This window comes from Neovison vison, chromosome 1 (assembly GCF_020171115.1).
Source record: "Neovison vison isolate M4711 chromosome 1, ASM_NN_V1, whole genome shotgun sequence".
NCBI classification, from domain to species: domain Eukaryota; kingdom Metazoa; phylum Chordata; class Mammalia; order Carnivora; family Mustelidae; genus Neogale; species Neogale vison.
The window spans coordinates 192,012,542-192,035,370 of NC_058091.1; the positions used below are offsets into that span (position 1 = coordinate 192,012,542).

Below are 22,829 nucleotides of genomic sequence, written 5' to 3' on the forward strand. Positions count from 1 at the left end.
CCAAACAGAGATAAAACAGCTGAAGACTTATAAATGCTCTGTAAGATCCTAGACCAGCTGAGGTACAGGCAGGAGATAAAGGGAACAAAACCTGGATGATAGGAAAGGAAGCAATGTTTGTCAACTCGGTCTTTCTGACCAACTCTAGAAGGAAGAACTGTGGAGCTTGTTAATTGTCCTGCTGTTATGTTCCTCTGCCTGTTACATGAAGACCACTGATGAGGACCAACATTTCAGTGTTGGTTTCAGGTAGGATAATAACTGGATTGACGTTACCCCATGATGATGTTTTGGTGATAGATTCTTGTGGATTTCTTGTGTTGAAGATAGTGTTTCTCATATGGACAAAGATAATGGATGCTAAGATTCCAAAAATACCCCACAAAAAATGGATAGTCCTGGATGGATATCCTCTGTTTGTCTTTCCGATCTGTCATTCATTTTATCACCCAGTTTAATAGAATAAGGCCCATGGACTATGTTGCCTTAGTACTTTGCTACCAGGATTCTTGTTGGGTTTAGCCAATGGGAGTTTGCATATTGGAAAGAAAGAGGTCGTAGTACTTACTTAACTTTCCTGGTATGTTCCCCACCAGAGTTGGTGCATAAGTTACTGTGTGCCTTTATATAACTAAGCTACAGTTTTTGTAGTGTTTTGGCAGCTGCCTAGTGGTACTGGCACTTACTATTTGTTCCCTTTAACTCTGTCTTTGTAAAAAATCCATACCCATAAAAAATGTTAAATTTCCCTCAGTTATCCTTTTTGTCTGTATTCTACTTCAATCTTCTGTGATACATTAAAAAAATGTATACATATTTCCTAGCCTTATTGTCTTTCAAAAAACATTTTGATTTAACATTCCTCTTTACAAGTGACTCTTTTTTTTTTTTTTTAAGATTTCATTATTTATTTGAGAGAGAGAGAGAATAAGAGAGTAGGGGGAGGGGCAGAGGGAGAGAATCCCAGGTTAGACCCTTGAGCCAAGCACAAACCCATCGTGGGGCTCAATCCTATGACCCTGAGAACAACACCCAAACCCAAACCAAGAGTCAGAAGCCCTAGTGACTAAGCCACACAGGCACCCCCCCAAAGACTGCTGTTTTGAAATGGAGTAGTGCTAATACTTTATAACAAATTGGGAAACTTTGTATTTTCTTCTCTATATAGGAATAGTTTAAATAATATACAAGGGTTGATTGTTTTTGGTTGAACTTTGACATAAATTCCCCAGAAAAAATATTTAGAGGTAGACTTCTGATTCCCATTTCAATTTATTCCAGAATCATAGATATATACAAATTTTATATAATTTAAAGTCAATATTTTTAAGACATTTTCAAATTTCTTGGTATAAGATTATACGTAGAATTTCCTAATGTTTTAAAAAAGGGTTTTATGCCTTTGTGGTCATTCCTATGGGATTCATGGTGTGTCGGATTCTACTTTTCTTTCCTTTTTTTTTTTTTTTTTTTTTTTAAAGATTTTATTTATTTATTTGACAGAGAGATTGAGAGAGAGTACAAGTAGGAAGAGTGGCAGAGAGAGGGAGAGGGAGAAGCAGGCTCTCTGCTGAGCAGGGAAACTGATTCAGGGCTCGATCCCAGAACCCTGGGATCATGACCTGAGCCAAAGGCAGCCACTTAACTGACTGAGCCACCCAGGTACCCTGGATTCTACTTTTCTTATCTTGTAGTGAGTTATGGCCACTTACTTCAGGAAAGTAGATTGGCTTTTAGAAATTATATTAAGTTTTTCTCCTTAATTTATGTGATAGAAACCCTTATAGAAATGTCTTGAATTTATATCCCAAGCTATTTAAATAACCAACTAATTTTACTTTATGTCACCATTAACCACTCGATGAATCTGTTAAATACTTAGGCTCTTTAGTCGTAGAGATTTTGGAAGTAGATAATCTAATCTTGATTTTGCCTATCTGTAAAATGTGGAAAGTAATGGTACCTCCTTCATAAGTTGTTTCTGGGAATTAGATAATACACGATAGGTAAGGATCTTGCATAAGATGATCACTATTATGGCTGTTAACATAAGTGAGGATCGAATGTAAGTAAGGCATGATAAGCAAGAACCTGGTGAGTCATATAGGCAGTTAAATCAGGGTTCATTGTCACTGAATGGAGAAAGAGAATAGTAAATAAAGATAGCGTTTCCTTTGGGCAATTTGGGAGACGTGGAAATTGAGCTGGACTTGAACAATGGATATAATTACAGTGGGAAAAGCATATGGTGTGGTCATTTTAGGCAAGGAATATAATGTTGAGTGATTCTCATTTTTTAAGCTTGATAACTAAAAAACATAAACATATAGGGAAATGAGGCAGACAAGATTTTTTTTGAGAATGATGAGTTCTGTTTAAGACATTTAAGTTAGAAATTTGGCATTAGAAATATGGTTCTAGGGATGCCTGGGTGGCTCAGTCAGTTAAGCAGCTGCCTTCGGCTTGGGTCATGATCTCAGGATCCTGGGATCGTGTCCGCATTGGGCTCCCTGCTCAGCAGGGAGCCTGCTTCTCCCTCTGCCTGCCACTCCCCCTGTGACTGGGGGAGTGAAATCCCATCTCAGCCTGCAGCATTCTGCCCTACCCTTGGCAGCAGGATGGGCCCAGAGGAAAACGTGATTTCTTAACGTCCAGGTTTTGAAGGTAAATGCCTGGGGAGAAGCAGGCTGTGAGCCTCTGAGTGGGGATGAGGATTGGACTAAGTTTGATATTTAACTTATAAATGTCCAGGTATATAGATTTTCATTTTCTCCTTTACCTTTAGTATCTGCACAGGTTAGTGGGTAGGACTGAATACTGGTTTGTCCCTTAAGCAAGTTCTAAGCCTTAGTTTTATTGGCAACATTCCCTCTGCTCGTGAAGAGCACAGGCGCTCCCTCTTGTGGTGTACTGTCAAAACAATGTTTTAAAATTAGTGTTGAAGGTGTTTTGCCAGGAATTGTTTTATTTCTCATTAGATGTTGAAATTATGGGTTCAGGCACTTTCTTCAACTAATAATACTGAAGAGTTCACATAACTAGGTAAACCTAGCTATTTTAAAAATATTTTTTATAACAGGTGCAATATAATAAGTTATTTAATATTACTTAGGATGAATAATCTTCATGTCTCCATGGCATCTCAGAATGAAGTATTTCTTGGTAGGCTGAACTGAACCCTCTAGTAGTTGTTTTGTTTTTGTTTTTGTTTTTGTTTTTTCAGGAAGGGGTAATTCCTTGAGATTTATTATGTGTTTAAATATTTGTCTTTTGCCTTTATACTTGAATGATAGTTTAAGATTTATGAGTCACCTTTTCTTTCACTGATTACTTTTTAAAAATAATTTCCTTTGCTTTATGAGATATGTTGCTCTAGAGAAGTCTGATGCCAATTAAGTGTTTTTTATTTCCCTCTACATAAGTGACTATCTTTTTTCTTGATGGCACAAGTGTTTCTTCATCTTTAAAGTCTGATAACTTTATAAGGGAATAGTCTTGAAAGCCCTGCATAAAATTTTCCTGGGATGCCTTATGCCCTTTTAAATTATAGATCGGTCTTCATTTATTTCAGAAAAGTTTCCTAAGTTTTACCTCAAAGTATATACTTTTTCCTATTCTGGTTGATTATGCACATGTTTGATTTTCTTTGTCTGGATCTCATTTCTATAATTTTCTCTCAAATCTTTTAAGTCTTATTTTGGGTTTATTTAATTTTGTTCATATTTCTCAAGTCACGGATATGTATTCTCCTCGTAATTCTCAGAGTCCTGTTTTCTTTTGCCCATTTTGATGTGACTTTCATTTCTATGGCAGTTGTCATTTTATTTCATGTCTTGCCTTGAATTTTTTCCATTTATTTTTTTCTTCTCTTATTCATCACATTTATGAGCTTATTTAATCCTCATTTTCAGTTTTTGATTTTAAGAAGCAATTGTTGTCATCACTTTTACAGCATGGAACTACGGTAATTTAAAAATCTACATCATAGTGATCTTTTTGTGGAGACTATTCTGCCATGTGTTTTGCCTTTCCTTTTTGGTTATTATTCACCCTTCAAGGAGGCAAATTCTTCCTTGGTTAACTTTTTGTAAGATGTTTGTATTAGTTTTTTATTGCTGCATAACATATTATGCAAACTGAATTTGAAACAGCACAGTAATTCTATCTTACTGTCTCTGTGGGTCAAGAGTCTGGCACAGCTCAGCTGGATTCTCTGCTCAGAGTCTGAAACTCAGGGCATCAGCTGACTATATTCTCATTTGCAGCTTTTCAGAAGCTCCTTTTCCAGGCTCATTAAACTGTTGAAAGTAATGGTTTTGGGGGATTGTTTAACTGAGATCTCCATTTCCTTGACAGTCATCACTGGGTGTTGCTGTCAGCTTCTAGAAACTCTCTGCATTCCTTGGTATATGGTCATCTCCATCTTTAAAGCCAAAAATAGCTCAGAGAACCCCTCCTTGACTTCAAACTTTTCATCCCTTTTCTTCCAGACTGCCCCATTTGTTGGCATATAATTTTTCCTGGTATTCTTGATGATTCAATGAAATCTTGTCATTGTTTGTATTTCTCTGGTGTTGGTTGTGGTCTCTCCTCTATCACTGATGATTTCTTTTTTCTTTTTGATATGGCTGGCTAGGGGTTTATCAATTTTATTAATTCCTTTAAAGAACCAGCTCCTAGTTTCATTGATATTTTCTATCATCTTTTTTCCTGTATCATTTATTTCTGCAATAATCTTTATTCTCTCCTTTCTTCTGCTAGCTTTAGGGTTCATTTACTGTTCCTTTTGCAGCTCCTTTGGGTGTAAGGTTAAGTTGTATATTCGAGATTTTTCTTGCTTCTTGAGGTAGCCCTGTATTGGTATATCCTCCCCTCTTATGACAGCTTTTGCTGCATCTTAGAGGTTTTAGGCCATCATGTTTTCATTTTCATTTGTTTCCATATATTTCTTTTATTTCTTCTTTAATTTCCTGGTTGACCCATTCATTCTTTAGTAGGAAGTTCTTTAACTTCCATGTATTTGTGATCTTCCCAATTTTTTTCTCATGGTTGACTTCCATGTTTCATAAAGCTGCGGTTGGAAAATGTGCATGGTCTGATCTCAGTCTTTTTCTACTGGTTGAAGCCTATTTGTGACCCAGTATGTGGTCTGTTCTGGAGGATGCCTCATGGGCACTTGAAAAGAATGTATATTCTGCTGCTTTAGGATGAGATGTTTTGAATACATCTGTTAAGTCACTTGGTCCAGTGTGTCATTCACAGCCATTGTTTCTTGGTTGATTTTCTGCTGAGGTGATCTGTTCATTGTTGTAAGTGAGGTGTTAAAGTTTCTTACTATTATTGTGTTATTATCAATGAGTTTCTTTACGTTTGTTATTGTTTCATATATTTGGATGCTTCCTAGATGGGGGCATAAATATTTACAGTTGTTAGATCTTGTTGGATAGATCCCTTTATTATGATATTGTGCCCTTCTTCATGTCTTGTTACAATCTTTGATTTAAAATCTAGTTTGTTTGACACAAGTATGCCTACTCCAGCTTTCTTTCTTTCTTTTTTTTAAAGATTTATTTATTTGACAGAGATAATGACAGTGAGAGAGGGAACATAAGCAGGGGGAGTGTGAGAGAGAGAAACAGGGTCTCTGGTGAGCAGGGAGCAGACGTGGGGCTCGATCCCAGGACCCTGGGATCATGACCTGAGCCAAAGGCAGATGATTAACAACTGAGTCACCCAGGTACCCCTCCAGATTTCTTTTGATGTTCATTCTCCATTTCTTCACTTTCAATCTGCAGGTGTCTTTAGGTCTAAAAGAGTCTCTTATATGGGAAGCATATTAGATGGGTCTTGTTTTGTTTTGTTTTTTAATTCTGTTACCCACTGTTTTTTTGGAGCATTTAGTCCATTTACATTAAGAGTGATTATTGATAGATTTGAATTTAGTGCCATTGTGTTATCTATCAGGTCATTGCTTCTGGAGATTTTCTCTGTTCCTTTCTAGTGCTTGTTGCTTTTGGTCTTTCTTTCCAACTCAATGAGTCCTCTTTAATATTTCTTGTAGGGTGGTTTAGTGGTCATGAACTCCTTCAGTTATTGTTTCTCTGGAAAATTCTTTATCTCTCCTTCACATTCTGAATGACAATCTTGCTTGATAAAGTATTCTTGACTGCGTATTTTTTCCCATTCTGTATGTTGAGTATATCATGCCATTCTCTTCTGGCCTGTCAGGTTTCTGTTGATAGGTCTGCTACAAACCTTACATGCCTTCCCTTGGAAGTTAGGGATTTCCTTTGCCTTGCTGCTTTTAGGATTTTTTCCTTTTTTCTGTGTTTGGCAAATTTTACTATTATGTATCTTGGTATTGGCCAGCTTTTGGTGATTTGGGTGGGAGTTCTCTGTGCCTCCTAGACTTGGATGTTTGTTTCCTTCCCAGATTAAGGAAGTTTTCAGATACCATTTCCTCAAATAAACCGCCTGCCCCTTTTCCCCCATCTTCTTCTGGGACTCCTATGATATGAATGTTACTATGTTTTATGTAGTCACTGAGTTTCCTGTATCACTGATTTGTTTCTCTGCTTCTTCCATCCTGTGCTCATTACATACATTTGGCTTTGCATCTTGGTTATAGCATTTTTATTTCAGCCTGACAAGTTTGGGGTCTTTTATCTTTGTGGTAAGGGACTCCCTGGTGTCTTCTTTGCTTTTCTGAAGCCCAGCTAGTATCCTTATGATTGTTGTTTTAAATTCTGGGTCAGTCATATTACTTAAATCTGTTCTGATTGGATCTCTGGCCATGACCTTTTATTGTTATTTCTTTCGGGATGAATTCCTCTTCCTTGGCATTTTATCTAGGTGTCTGTCTTCTTTTCTGTGTTAAGAAAGCCTGCTATGTTTCCTGCTCTCAAGAGTAATAGCTTTATGAAGAAGAGGGCCTGTAATCTCCAGGACCTGGGACATTAGGCAGTGTTTCTGGTGTATGTTGTGTGCACTCTGTTGATGTGTTTTGGCTGCTCTTTCCCTCAGGTCATTCTTCTGCAGAGTTTGTCCTTGCCAGCAGTGGGAGTGTTTGGTCCTTGTCCAAAGTGTGGAGAGTTTTAACCAGGTGTGTTATGGGCTGCTTGTTAAAAGGGACCGGATCCTGTTTCCACTAGGGCTGAAGCTTTGCAGCATTCTGTGGTCAGTGGACTTCGTGTCTGTGGGAGGTTCATCCCAGTCTCCTGGGGGAGGGGTGCTGGGTTTCTGCTGCTCTGGTTCTCAGGCACACTTGCCCTTGTAAAGAATCACCTGCACAGCGCAGGTTGGTGGGGCTTTGTGTAAGCGGCTGAGGCCTTCACTGTTGGTGCTGTTCTGCTTGCTTAAGTCAGGCCATGGTGATGTGGGACAGAGAACAATAGTGCTGGCCCCCTCCCTGGTCTTCACAGTTTGTGCCTAATGCTGTTTGGAAAGCCCTCACAGAAGAGGGGTCACTCTCTCCTTATGTGTCCCAGGCATTCCTCAGGTCCCTGCCTTCACCCTATCTGTGTCCAGACTGTCTGCCTTCCCAGCAGTGCACTGCACTGTGTTTTATCTTAGGCATGCCAGCTGACTTTCAAAACTCTAAACTTTAGGGACCCAGCTCAACACAAACTATGTTTGGTCTTCTGAAGGAGGGTCTCCCTACGCTGTGGCTGGTGCCAGTTTGTCCCAGACCAATTCACAGGAGCTTGGAGTTCAGAGAAAAGCAGAGCAAAAAGCTGGTGTCCAGGGTAGCTGCTTTCAGTGGGTGTGTCTGTGCCCCTCTGCTAACGGACTGGGCAGCACAGTCACATTTGTCCCCTGAGATGTAATGCTACCTCTCCCACATGCACTCCAAGGAATAACTGTCTCCCCCAGTTTGTCCCAGGGGATCCTCATATTGCGATATCTGCTTCCAGGCCTCTGCTCTCCCTCATCCTCCTCCTCCCCCTCGACCACCCCACCCCCCAACCCAGAAGCACTATTCTGCTGGCTGGGCTCCACACTGACAGTGGCATGGATTTCTAAAACTCCAGTTTTTGAGTTACACTGGTTGTGAAAACTCAAAATAATCAGTGCCTCTCATTTTCCCTGGTATTGGTTTGGGGGAAGTATTTTTCATGTGAGATCCCCTGCATGCTGTGTGAGCTTGCTCCCTTTCTCTCAGTCTTTCCTTCTCTCTCTGTCTCCACTCTCTATCATCAGGGCTCCTTCCCCCTCCCCAAAGTCCCATCTCATCTCCATGCTAACCGCCTTCCTTGTTGTGGCCTTTTCTCCCTTTAGTTGTGCATTTCGATCTCTCAGTTCTCTGATTTCTTGGGTGTGTAGAATGATTTGATTTTTATCTAGCTGTGTTGGAGGGAGGAGGCAAGCATAGGATCTTTCTACTACTATGTGATCTTAACCCCACCTCCCCAGGTTGGCTTCTTTCACTTAGCAGTATGTATTTAAGATTCATCCAAGCCTTTCTGTGGCTTGATATGTCATTTCTTTTTATCAATTCTAAGAAAAGCAGTAGAAATTATTCAGAAATAATATAGAGAGTAATATATTGGATATAGTAGTTTTCGTAAGTAGATCTTAGGCCTTGTTTACTTAGGAAAAATGATACAAGATGATGTTAATTGTTACCAGGCTTTTCATGTAGTTCTGTGAAATAGGTCATAACTGGGATAACATGTTGGTATCTCAAAGCCTAGACAACTGAAGTAATTACAAGGGATTTGGTCCAGAGAAAGACTGCAAAGATCAGTCACAAAAAAACAGTGTCCAAAAGTAAACCCATACCCGAGAAATTTAATTTGGTTAAATTTGGTTAGTCAGACAGAATACTACATTCCAATTTTTTCCCACTAAACTGTATTACATATGAATTAAAAATACAGTTGAGAAACACAAAAACCTGAGTTTCAATTGTGTTAGGTCCACTTGTACACAGGGTTGTTGTTTTTTTGTTGATAAATATAGTACTTACTGTAAATGTATTTTCCTTATGATTTTCTTAACATTTTCTTTCCTCTAGCTTACTTTATTGTAAGACTTTAGTACCTAATACATGAAACATACAAAATATGTGCTAATCAGCTATTTATCAGTAAGGATTCTTTTCAGCAGCAGGCCATTAGTAGTTCAGTTCTGGGGGGAATCAAAAGTTATACATGGATTTCTGACTGTGCAAGGACTAGTGCCCCAACTCCTGCATTGTTCTGGGGTCAACTCTAAAGTAAGAAAAATTCTATGGTAAAATCATGTTAACTTATATGTACTCTTGGAGAAGGCAAGACTTTCATTAAGTCAGATAGCAAACTCGGAACCTAGGAAGTAAATTTGAAAAATTCATAGAAAATATATGCAAGTGGCCAATACACATATAAGAAATGCTTCATTGTATTGATGATCCTAAAAAATTGAATTAAAAAATATGTACACACACACATGTGCATGTATTTGTTTAACCAGAGAGATTGGAAGTAGTTTAATTTTATTATGCAAAGTGTTGCTGCATTGCTGGTGTGATTGCATATCTGTTTAACTTTTTGATAAGGCATTTGGCAATATCAAAATACAAATATTTACACAATTTGACCTAGCATTTCCACTTTTTAGAAACTGTACTACAGTTAGGCTTGCATAAATATTCCAAGGAAATTTTTTAAAATGCTTGTCACAATATGTTTGTAATGACCTAAATATATGTACAATATAATAATAATAAATGTTATGTTACTAATTATTATGTGTAAGTTGTGGATTAAGATATACTACATTTATGCTGTGGGATGTTATGGCATCCCACAAAGAAATTTAAATACAGTTAAATTCCAACATCAAGGATGTCAGCATAAGAGTGAGATCTGGAAGTTGTTGAGCATGAGAATAGTATGTTTAGTATGACAATACTTGTATAAAAAAAAAGTAAATGGATAGAAGATGTGTGAATGTGTGAGAAAATACCTGAAAAAAAAATAATAGAAACTGTTGGCAGTGGCCATTACCTCCATCTGAGTTACATGGGAGAGCATCAAGTAGAGGCAGGCAGGGGGAAGGGAGAGTTGTGTATTTCTCTTGGTCTTTTTCTGTGCTATTCAAAACTTACTTAAACAAACATATTGAAACCTCATGGACTACTTCCTCTGAGGAAAAAACAAACACCAAAACCCCACAGCATACTCACATGGTCAAAATATCAAGTAGATTACTACAAAGAGATATTTTTCTACTATAAAAAGAAATGGGAAAAAAAAAACAAACCAAGAAATACGTGTAAGTATATTTAATTGGGCAGGGTATCAAATAATAAGAGATCATTCTTAGTCGAATCTGCTACCTCCAGAAAAGTGAATATTGAAACCAGAAGTCACAGGTCAAATGTCTGACATGGCCAGGGAGGTAAGACAAATAATGCAGACTTGGACTGATTATGAATACAAATTATCCGCTGAAATATTCATCAACCTCATATAATAGTCAGATTATAAGAGGGTATATTATAGGTTATATTTTAAGTTGTAGGGTATATTTTAAATTATAGGGTATATTTTACATTTTAAGTTAAAAAAGTAAGTTTTTTACATGTAAAATTTACATCTGAAAATCTGATGACCATGGACCAGTTAGAGTCTTCAAGATTGGTGCTTTGGAGGTCTTACTCATCTCACTCTTCAGGAAGTAATACATCTTGATCTGATATTAAGGAAATGAAAATAGAATCATCTAAGGCTGTTGTTAAAATGCAGTTTCCTGGACACTATCAGCTTCAAAGGGAAAGAAGGTGCTGGGAATATATTTTATCAAACACTTTTATTCATTAATATTATCAGGTGAGTTTAGGAAATATGGGTTTACTATAATATCCAGACTTTGTGATTTTTAAGATTTTAATGAAATCTTAAAAGTAACAATTTTTCCTTTGATGATTTCAGAAGAATATTCTATAGGGCCAAAGTTTGCTTCAAAAAATAAATTTAGTAAACTAGTTTGAGCTATAAGAAAGAACTAGACATAACTTCAAGTATTATGGCTTTGTAGTGAATATTAAGAAATTACTATTTTGACCAAAATGTCACATAATCTAAGTACGCTTTTCACATGTGTTCAGGGTATTGATTGATAATTCAGTATGCTGTTCATACTATATTTATGACTTAGAAAGAAAAATAAAAGCTAGTTTTTTTGTGTTTTGTTTTGTTTTTCCCATTATTTGAAAATTCCTTCCCAGGCACAGCTTGCTTCAGTTGTGTTTATTTCAATTTACCCCCAAATTTGTTAATTTTGATTGTTAAAGTAACGTTTCTCAGTTTTATTTTACATTGCTAAATTTTAACATATTTCTTAAATTTTCTTAAGTAATGTATATATTTTAAGAACAGTTTAATCAAAATAAAGTGATTAAAGGAAATAAAGATGGTTCTGTTAGGCAAGTATAATTGATAAAAATAGATATTTCAATTTTTAGCTAAATTTCCATAAATTCACAATTTAATTTTTTCCCCTTCAAAGGTACTTGCATAACAACAAGGAATAGAACCAATTGTAACTCTTCAAATTCTTCACTTTCTAACTACTTGTATGTCTTCATCTTGGGACAACTGTTGCTGGGAACAGGAGGAACTCCTCTCTATACCCTAGGAACAGCCTTTATTGATGAGTCTGTGCCCACACACAAATCTTCTCTCTACATTGGTAAGTTTTCTCTGTAATATTGTTTCAGTATCACTTCATTTTATTGCTTGTTTAATTTATAAGTAAAAACACAATAGAAGCTTATTTAAAAAGTTAGTTGTAATTTCATGGATATTTCCATTAGATTCCCAATAGATGGCAGATATAGTAATATTACTGTTTTTGTTTCATTATTTACTGACGTATATCCTTTGGTTGAATGCAGTCATGAGTTTTGTTGACTTCCTGCTATTTCCTCTTCTGGGCATGCCAGCCTTCCTAGAAGTGCCATCCAAGAAGTAGGCTGTCTAGATTACTTGAGTTCTGGCTAATTTACACAGGGTGGGGGATGGAGCTCTCCCATTCTACCTGATTTACTACATCCTACATGGACCTGACTAGAGTCCACAAAAGAAACGACAAGATAGTACTCAGAAATTCTGTGGAATTTTTCATTTCCGATCAATCCTTTATATATATGGCTCAATTCATGGGGGGCAGGGAATCTAATTTTTGGTAGCGTAAATTTTTCTTAAATTCCCTCTGTGATACTCTTGCAAGGTAGAGCTTACTAGGCTATTCGTGGCCTTGCCTTAAATGACTGTGTTTCATATATCATTTTATCAGTTTATTATTCTAATAAAGGGGGCTGTCTTAATTCTTTCAGTCTGCCAAAACAGAATATCCTAGTCTAGTTGACTTATAAACAATAGAAATTTTATTTTTCACAGCCCTGGATGCTGAAAAGTCTAAGGTCAGGGTACCCAGAGATTCAGTGTCTGGTGAGGCTCCTTTCTACCTTATAGACATTTTATCTTTTTCCTGTGTCCTCACATGACACATGGGAGAACAGGGCTTTCTGGGGTATCTTCTTATAAGGGCACTAATCTCATTTATGAAGTCTCCAGTCTCATGATGTAATCTGTTCCAAAGGTCCCACCTTCTCACACCATATTAGGGATTAGGTTTCAACAGGAGTCTTTTGTGGCGGGGGTAGGGGGTGGGGGTGGGGGGGTGGGGGGAGGGACACAGACATTCAGTCTATAGCAAGAGCCTATTGCCATCGTCCCTGGAAGTCAAATATATTCAACGTAGACCTGACAGAGACCATTAAATCTACTTAGGCTCTTCCATAATGTGAAAACGACTGCACTTCTGTTTATTTTCTGTACTTGTTTGCCTTGGTCTCTCAGCAAGCTCTGATCCTCTCTCTCTCTCTCTCTCTGATCTCCTAGCTGATCTGTACAGCTCTTCTTGCATTTGCTAAGTTAACAATGATGTATTTCAATTAGCTAGTGGTGATGCATTCCAGTCTCCCAGTTCAATAAATTTCCTTTCTGAAGTGCTCTTCTGATCAATACATCTGATAAGGCAATTTTAATTTTATGTTTTGATAACACACAGAATAGGAAGTTTTTCAAAAATTATTTAAACATGGTCGGTGGGATGAGGCCCACAGGACCGTCCCAGACTCCATAAATCTGTAGGAAGACTGACTCAGCATAAAATCATACTCGTAGCTATGGTTTATTACAGCATAAGGAAACCAAGCAAAATCAGCAAGGGGAGAAGATGCAGGAGGCAAAAGTACAGACAAAAACTGGGTGCAGCCTGCCAAGATTTAGCTCCCCCTAGTGGAGCCATACAGCTTGCAATTAATCCTGCCGGCAGTGAATTTGAGATATATATATATATATATATATATATATATATATTTTTTTTTTTTTTGTTAGATGATAAATTTAATGTTGTCTGTGTTACTACAATTTAAAAAAATTTTTTTTAAGATTTTATTTATTTATTTTTCTGTTTTATCATAGGTATTTTTTTTTCTCCAATTTATTTATTTTCAGAAAAACAGTATTCATTATTTTTTCACCACACCCAGTGCTCCATGCAAGCCGTGCCCTCTATAATACCCACCACCTGGTACCCCAACCTCCCACCCCACCGCCACTTCAAACCCCTCAGATTGTTTTTCAGAGTCCATAGTCTCTCATGGTTCAACTCCCCTTCCAATTTACCCAAAAGCACATACCCTCCCCAATGTCCATAGCCCTACCCCCCTTCTCCTAACCCCCCTCCCCCCAGCAACCCACAGTTTGTTTCGTGAGATTAAGAGTCACTTATGGTTTGTCTCCCCCCCATCCCATCTTGTTTCATGGATTCTTCTCCTACCCACTTAAGCCCCCATGTTGCATCACCACTTCCTCATATCAGGGAGATCATATGATAGTTGTCTTTCTCCGCTTGAGATATATGTATTTTTAACCACAAGTTCACTAGAGATTAAGTGCCCAGGGATTTTATTAGGGGTTGATCCTATCGCGACACTCTGCCTTGCATCTATCAAAGTTCTAGACTCAAAAGGAATACAGGTGATCAGCAAAACCACATGTTTATGCAAAGTCCACACAGTGAGCCACCCTTATTAGTTGTGGAATGGTGGCATCCCTCTGGACAGTTAAATAAATCCCAAATGCTAGTCAAGGGCCAACCTTGCCAACATGGCTTTCTAAAGTTAACAGTTGCAGGCCTCTATGTTAAGTCTTTCCTATACTATAGGAACTCAACAAATGGCAGTTTTTTTGAGTAAAGGAAAAAAACAAAAGCAATAAAACTGCAAAACTCATTTTAGTTTTTTATCTCTTATTTTTCTGTTATGGAAGATATAAACACTTATCTTAATCACAGTATCTTAAACGGTTCTTTTCACTTTCAGATAACCATATTTTTCACTAGATACTTAGGTTTTTTTGCATGAAATCCTTCCTTTTTTATAACTTTTAATTTCCCCACTTTCAAAATCGTCCACCGTTCTTTCTTTTAAAACAACATCTATTACTGATAGTATACATTCTTCTATGAAACACATTTTGTGCATAACAAGGCAAAACGGGCAAAATGAAAATGGTCACAATCTGCTCCTTTTTAGAATGAATTTGTGACATACCTATCTTCACGGACTTTTCCAGGTCATTCACTCTTTATTCCTTTATTTCTTTGATGCTTTCCCTGGGTTTCCCTTTGTTCTTTCATTGAACATTTTAATTCATTTAATGTTATTTTGTGTTTAAATCTTTCATTTTAACCTGTGCTTCCGAATTGCTCCATGTTCTTATTTCTTGCTCTTTTTTTCTTTCTTTTGGATAATCTAATATTATTTGATTTCTTCCCTCTCAAATTCCTACCTATATGTTATTTTATTATTCATCTACTAATGACCTTACATGTAAACTTGATTTTATGAAATTCTAATGTTAATTGATACTTTTACCACATACCTGCTCATCATAGATATCCTAGAATCCTTTAACTAAAAATAGTCTTTTTAAAACGCTTTTCTCTGATGAATATTTTCACTAGGAATAGATGACTAGTTGGCCATTGATTTTTTTTTCAGTACTTTAAAAAATACTGTTCCTTTGTCTTTTCACTTCCACTGTTTCATATAGTTTTACTCTTTGAAGATTTTTCACTTTGCATTTGATTTTCATTGGTTTTATTTATATAATGTGTATAGGTGTAAAATTCCTTTTATTTAACTCATTGTGTGGATTCTTATGACTTCATAAATATGTTGTTTGGTATTTGTTATTGGCTTTAGGATATTTCCTATGATTATTCATTTAAATATGACTTCTATCCTATTATCTCCTCTCTTAGGACTCCACTTACATGTATGCTAAAACTTTTAAAAAATGTATTCTTCATATCTTGTTCTTTTCTGTATTTTTTACCTTCTGTTTTTATTTTTTGTGTTTCTTGATAAGTTTTTACTGACCTAATTGATTTGTCCAGTTTGGTAATCCTCAGTTCAGTTTTGAGTAATCTGCTGTGTATCTCTTTCATTTTAACTCTGACAAAGGTGTTTTATACTACAGTTTTTTTTTCCAAACCCCACTCTGTGTGTTTTTTTAATAAATTACCAATCTCTGATATATTTGGGAACATGATTTGGGGTCCTCTGTATGTAACTTCACAGAATTAGTTTATTTGAAGCAAAGCTGTACTTACTTAGTGGGCAAGTCTACTTCTAACTCACCCTTACTTTTAGAGTATAGCTTCCTAGGTGCCAATATAAAATGTAGGATGGGGACAGTTTATAAGGTATAACTCCCAAATTAGTAGCACTGAACTGCAACTTTGGTGTCCCTACATCCTAGAGACTAGCAAGGATTGCTAACCTTTCCTGTGCCTTTTGTGGAATCAGCAAATATGCCCAGGAAATAATCAGTCCCAGTTTTTTGGACCTTTCCAGAATCTTGGCTCAGTGATCCTTCAAAAGATCATCTTGCATGACCTCTACTTTGGAAACTTGGTCAAGTACATAGTCATTTTTATCACTGACATATGCTTAGCTTTGGGTATGATAGATTCTGGTCTTTTGTGTATGTGAATGAGAATCTTAACAGTTAATAAAAAATTCAGAAGGTGGTAATCTATAAAGATACTAATGTAGGCATAATTTTTTGCAGAAATTTAAATGTTACATATGGCAAAATTTTAAATATCTGAGAGAAATAAGGCCAATTTAATTCTGCTACAAGTAGAAATGGAAGATTTCCTAAGTGCAGTAGTTTAAATTAGTGGCTTACTTTTATGAAACAGGCTAATCACCAGGTCCAGGTTTTAAAATCAGCTGTTGGAGTGCAAAATACATATTGCTTTTAGAGTGTGTACACAGTAGAGAAGGCTTCTCATTTCACAGTATTTTCTTCCATAAGAATTGTAAACAGTAATTATCATCATCCATAAAGTAGATGTACTACCTCTTGCTGCCATTTAACAGAATGTAATTTTCCTTGAATTTATAGTTGTTGGGTTTATTGCAATTATTATAGTCTAACAACTTTTACACTGAATTACATATATTTATTTATATTTAAAATGTATTTTATAGTTGTATTTATTTTAAAAATATTTTTAAGCTCCCTGACTTAACAAGTGGTACCATTCAGACTATTCTTTTTTACCGAAAATATGTGTAATTTTGTTGTAATTCTAATCATTTCAATTTTTCTATTGTAAAATATATCTTTCTGTACTACTGTAAGACATTCATAGCATGTACAGTTGACTATTTTTCCATGTCTTTGTTCTTCTAGGAATTGGCTATTCTATGTCAATATTAGGCCCTGCTGTTGGCTATGTGTTGGGAGGACAGCTGCTATCCTTGTACATTGATGTGGGTATGGGACAAAGGCAAGGCATTATCTATTTTTTTAAATTTAAATTTATTTCATTTTAATAATGTTAACATCATAGAACATTTCCAAAGAATTTCCTCAGCCAGAGGGAGGGATTTTTTCAGGAAAAAAACCTGAATACACACAATTTTTCTATAATGTTTTAGCTGCATTACTTCCTGAATTAATGCTGTACCACCTCCTAGTATAATGCATTTATTCATAAATAAGGATGCTTAAAAGTTACCTTTGAAATTTTCAAAATTCACATCTAGGACCCCATACATTATTCAGAAAGAAGAATTTAATCAAAATTGGTTGTGCTATTAGTAGGTTTAGCTGGATATAGATAACTTGAAAAGCCTCAAGAGTTTATGATCCTCAGACTAAGTTCTGTAGTAGTTCTGATATGGTCGTGGGAGTCACAATTGTGTGAATTTAAATGTGGCCATAGAGGATAATAATAGGTAATGTTTATTTATCCCATACTATTTTCTATATGTCATAGGTTTTGTGTGTTACTTTATTTTACATACCACTTAATTTAATCCTTTTAATAATCCAATTAAGTAATTGATACATGGCTGAGGCATGAATTCAAGTTGATCTTTTTGACCCCCAAATTCTTCTTTTAACCACCAAGTGACCTTCTCTTTTTCTTGAATATAGAGAAGTTGGTAAATTTTGGCAAGGCCATATTTTCTCATTTTACCACTAGGAATCAAAACTGCATAGTCCTCTGTGTGACTCTGAGTAACGAATAAGAAAATGTGGTGATAGATACCTGATTTGTTCTTTGAGCTGTTAGTCCCAGGTTATATTTTAGAGAGTATGTAAAAGACGTGCAGAGAAAGTTCTTGAAGCAGAGAGCTGAGTTTTTGAGAAAGGTTTTTGAGAATTACATGAGTTGTAGGAATGGTGTGTTTGGGGGAAAAACTATTGATATAAAACTATGAGAATCATTATAAAATACTGTTAATAAATTACTTTAAGAAGAACTTTATAGTCAGATAGAGAAAAACAAATACTTTATGATTTCATGTGTATGTAGAATCTAAAGAAAACATACAAACAAAAAAGCTTACAGATACAGAGAACAAATTTGTGGTTACCATAGATGGGGAATGGGAGAAATACATAAAAGGAGTCAAAAGGTACAAACTTCTGCTTGTAAAAATAAGTCATGGGATGTAATATACAACATGGCAACTATAGTTCGTAATATTGGATTGTATATTTGAAAGTTGCTAAGAGAGTAAATCTTTAAGTTCTCAAAAAAAGAAAAAAAAATTCCGTACTATATGGTGACCAATGTTAAATAGATTTAATATGGTGATCATTTTGTAATATATAGAAATATTACATCATTATATTGTATACATGAAACTAATATAATACTGTATGTCAATTATACCTCAGTAAATGAGTAAATAAATAAAATAAATGAATTTTACATTTAAAAGTATGCCTTAATTGAAGCACAGTATATGGGCATTTAACACAGATCAATGATTTGCTGTAAGAGGTATTCAGTTAGTAGAGAAGAAAAACTTAGCCAAAGTTAGATAAACAATGTTCAGAAATTCTACGTATGCTTTCAGATATTCAGCATACCTGTATTTACTATTAAATAGTTTGCACTTCTGTGTCATATTGCCATTTGAAATACTTTGTGAACCATTATTCTTATAGATCTCATTTATGCCTGCTCTCTGTTGTCTGATTCATCACAATGACTCAGCTTAAAATGTTGGGTATTATAATACTATTCCCTTATATATGCATTTGAATTACAAAGTAACTGTAACTGCATTTTAATGAACAAGGTAGAGTTGACTTTTATATTTTGTTTTTCTGTCCTATAGCATAGCTATCACTGAAGATGATCCACGATGGTTGGGGGCCTGGTGGATTGGATTTCTTCTGTGTTGGCTCTTTGCTTGGTCTTTGATAATACCTTTCTTATGCTTTCCAAAACACTTACCAGGTAAACATATTTTTATTTAAAATCAAGGAGCTTTATTCTAATTCTAGGCCAAAGGTTGCTTATAATTTCTAAGAACCCTAGAAAATCCATTGTTTTATAGAATTTCACTTGTCTGTCTATGCAAACTTTTGAATATTTGTCTTTTTGAAAAGACAATTTTGGGTAGCTTTCTTATACTACTCATGTTTTTCTTTTATTTCCAATTAACAAAAGCAGTAAAACTGTATGTATTCACTTTTTTACTATATAAATATATACTTAATAATATATTATTAATAACTATGTTAATCATTATATGTACTATAGAATATTATAATAATATATAACATGTTAATAACATATTATTGTGTATATACTTAATAATAAATTTGTTTCCTGTGTGTTGTCTGGAATCTTGCTTTATGTATATGCAAGGTATAGGATCTTTCAAACTATTAGTTTGCATTCAGTTCCTCACTAACCAACAATCAATCTGCCTTAAATCATTGATGTTATTTGTTGATGAGAGTTACAAATAATTTTTTCAGTTTCACCAAAGTAATACTGTAGTGTACTCATTTTTACCGTATTTCAATATTAGGTTGCCTGAAAAGATTAATAGAAAAGAATATCCATTCCTTTCTCTGTAAAATTTTGCTTGTATATAATCATGTAGTTCAAATACATTATCTGTCAAAGCATTTTTCTATAGGCAGAAATTAGGTAAATAGTTTTTTCTACTGTCACGTGTAACAGGATAGATGAATAACTTTTCAGAGTGAGCAGAAGAAGTTGAAAGAGTAGAAATAGATGGACTCATTGATTTCTTTCTACCCTGGACCATCAAACTTATAATTCCATATATTGACTGTCTTTTCAGATTTATTCACAGCGCCATTATTAAACATCAAAGGGACATGGTAATACTTCATCTGCAGAGCATGTTAGGATTAAAGAGACTAAAGGAAAAGATACTTCATTTACTATATAATGGATGAAAAAGAGATTCACTTTAAAGGAAGAAAAGAATTTAAGAGATACTTGTAAATAAAGGGAATAAATATGTCATTGGAACAAAATCATCTTAGTTTAATTTCTAGACTGATTGGAACTGCCTTAGCTAATAGGAATAATACCAGGCAATCTCTGGGCAAATTACATGCATAATAATTTGTACAAATAGAGGAACTGGCTTCTTATGTTACAGAATTTATATATTTGTAGAACTGTGTGTCAGTTATAAAGTAAGCATTTAAAAAAATGAAGAATGAAGTGATGAAGCAAGTACATTTACTATTTTTTTAGGTACAGCAAAAATTCATAGTGAAAGAACTTGCCAGACTCATCAGGAAAAGCATAGTTCCTTAAAACACACAGAGGAGAATTTTGGAACAAGTTGGAAAGATTTTCCAGCTGCTCTAAAGGTAAAGTAACACTGTACACACACACACATACCTTCCTCCACATATAAAGAGCTACATATGTATATATTACATATACACATGAATAAATATATGCATATATATATACACAGATATTTTCATGATGCAGTTTTGTTTGCCTATTTACTATAGTTATAGCTCTTATAAATAAATAATTTCAGATTTTTTCTTTTTATGCTTTGAGTAAATGAGAATTACTCCAGAGTAGAATGGTTGAAAGAACATGAGTTCTCTTATTGGCAATATTAATATTCAGTGGTCCCTCATTAGCACTATAGTCAATCATTATTCCTTCCCATTTTCCTCATGTAATAAATGGATCAATCAGTTATCACTGAATTGTAGATATATATTTGAGAATGTCATTCTAATTTTAGTATATGTGCTGCCAAACAAGCGCTATATTTGAGAATGTCAAACCAGTATTTTTGCCTTGTGAAAGAAGTGGCAGTTAGTGGTTACTTGATTTGATTTGAGGTTAAAGAAACAAGTGTTATGGTCTGCTGCATTCTTTCCATTTATCATCATTAAAGTTTTATACATAGAGGAGTATAATTTTACCTTTTCAAGATTTGAAATTATATACTTTTCAATTATTTTCATTTCCTCCCTCAAATGAAAGCCTAAAATGTTCTTACTCCATTTATCCCACCTTTCAACTCTCTGTTCTCTCCCATGCAGGCAAATTCTTGTGTTTTCCTGAGACTGTTCATGATTTTTAATTCCAACTACTGTTGTATTTTATACTAGCTTTATTTATTTTATAAATACTTATGCCATCAAGGGTTATTACTCCCTGCTGCTTTCTTTTTTAATCCTTACGGTTTCATGCTTCGAGGTCTCAATTCTGATTCAGATCTCTCTGGGTATTATATTTGATTTCTAGTTTTCCTCAGGCAGAATACCATCTAAGTATCCTTGACTATTAAATGATATTTCTGACAGGATGGACACTTCATGATCACATTCTTTTAGTCCTAGAAGTTTGTGGGTGTCATCTTGCACTTTTCTACTTAAATGTGTTGTATATGAGAAGTTCCATGTTAGTGTGATTCTTTTGTATCCCCATTTACAAATTTATACATTTTTCATGTATCTTTAAAAGAAATATTTTAAAAATTTATTTTTATTTATTTATTTTTAAGGATTTTATTTATTTGAGAGATAGAGATCACAAATAGAGAGGCAGGCAGAGAGAGAGGAGTAAGCAGGCTTACTGCTGAGCAGAGAGCCTGATGTAGGGCTCGATCCCAGGAGCCTGGGATCATGACCTGAGCCGAAGGCAGAGGCTTTAACCCCTGAGCCACCCAGGCGCCCCCAATTTTTTTTTTTTTTTTAAAATTTTCAGCATAACAGTATTCCTTGTTTTTGCACCACACCCAGTGCTCCATGCAATCCGGGCCCTCTCTAATACCCATCACCTGGTTCCCCCAACCTCCAACCCCCGCCTCTTCAAATCCCTCAGATTGTTTTTCAGAGTCCATAGTCTCTCATGGTTCACCTACCCTTCCAATTTCCCCCAACTCCCTTCTCCTCTCTAACTCCCCTTGTCCTCCATGCTATTTGTTATGCTCCAAAAATAAGTGAAACCACTTATTTCTGCTTGACTTATTTCACTCAGCATAATCTCTTCCAGTCCCGTCCATGTTGATAGAAAAGTTAGGTATTTATTCTTTCTGATGGAGGTATAATACTCTATAGTGTATATGGACCACATCTTTCTTATCCATTCGTCCGTTGAAGGGCATCTTGGTTCTTTCCACAGTTTGGCGACCGTGACCATTGCTGCTATAAACATTGGGGTACAGATGGCCCTTCTTTTCACTACATCTGTATCTTTGGGGTAAATACCCAATAGTGCAATTGCAGGGTCATAGGGAAGCTCTATTTTTAATTTCTTGAGGAATCTCCACACTGTTCTCCCAAGTGGCTGCACCAACTTGCATTCCCACCAACAGTGTAAGAGGGCTCCCCTTTCTCCACATCCTCTCCAACACATGTTGTTTCCTGTCTTGCTAATTTTGGCCATTCTAACTGGTCTAAGGTGATATCTCAATGTGGTCTTAATTTGAATCTCCCTGACGGCTCGTGATGATGAACATTTTTTCATGTGTCTGATAGCCGTTTGTATGTCTTCATTGGAGAAGTGTCTGTTCATATCTTCTGCCCATTTTTTGATATGATTATCTGTTTTGTGTGTGTTGAGTTTGAAGAGTTCTTTATAGATCCTGGATATCAACATTCTGTCTGTACTGTCATTTGCAAATGACAGTGGGTTGCCTCTTTGTTTTCTTTACTGTTTCCTTTGCTTTGCAGAAGCTTTTGATTTTGATGAAGTCCCAAAAGTTTATTTTCCCTTTTGTTTCCTTTGCTTTTGGAGACATATCTTGAAAGAAGTTGCTGTGGCTGACACCGAAGAGGTTACTGCCTATATTCTCCTCTAGGATTCTGATGGATTCCTGTCTCATGTTGAGGTCTTTTATCCATTTCGAGTTTATCTTCATGTATGGTGTAAGAGAATGGTCAAGTTTCCTTCTTCTACATATAGCTGTCCAGTTTTCCCAGCACCATTTATTG

General features: G+C 35.6%; 1 protein-coding gene across 1 annotated transcript in view; it reads left to right on the top strand.

The window, feature by feature from the left end:
• Window positions 1-22,829, top strand: part of SLCO4C1 (solute carrier organic anion transporter family member 4C1) — a 72,931-nt gene that overhangs the window by 19,873 nt on the left and 30,229 nt on the right. Inside the window, exons 3-6 of the mRNA XM_044264920.1 lie at window positions 11,494-11,676; window positions 16,764-16,860; window positions 18,710-18,831; window positions 20,116-20,234. Coding sequence (XP_044120855.1) covers window positions 11,494-11,676; window positions 16,764-16,860; window positions 18,710-18,831; window positions 20,116-20,234 — 521 coding nt within the window. The remainder of the gene's footprint in view (window positions 1-11,493; window positions 11,677-16,763; window positions 16,861-18,709; window positions 18,832-20,115; window positions 20,235-22,829) is intronic.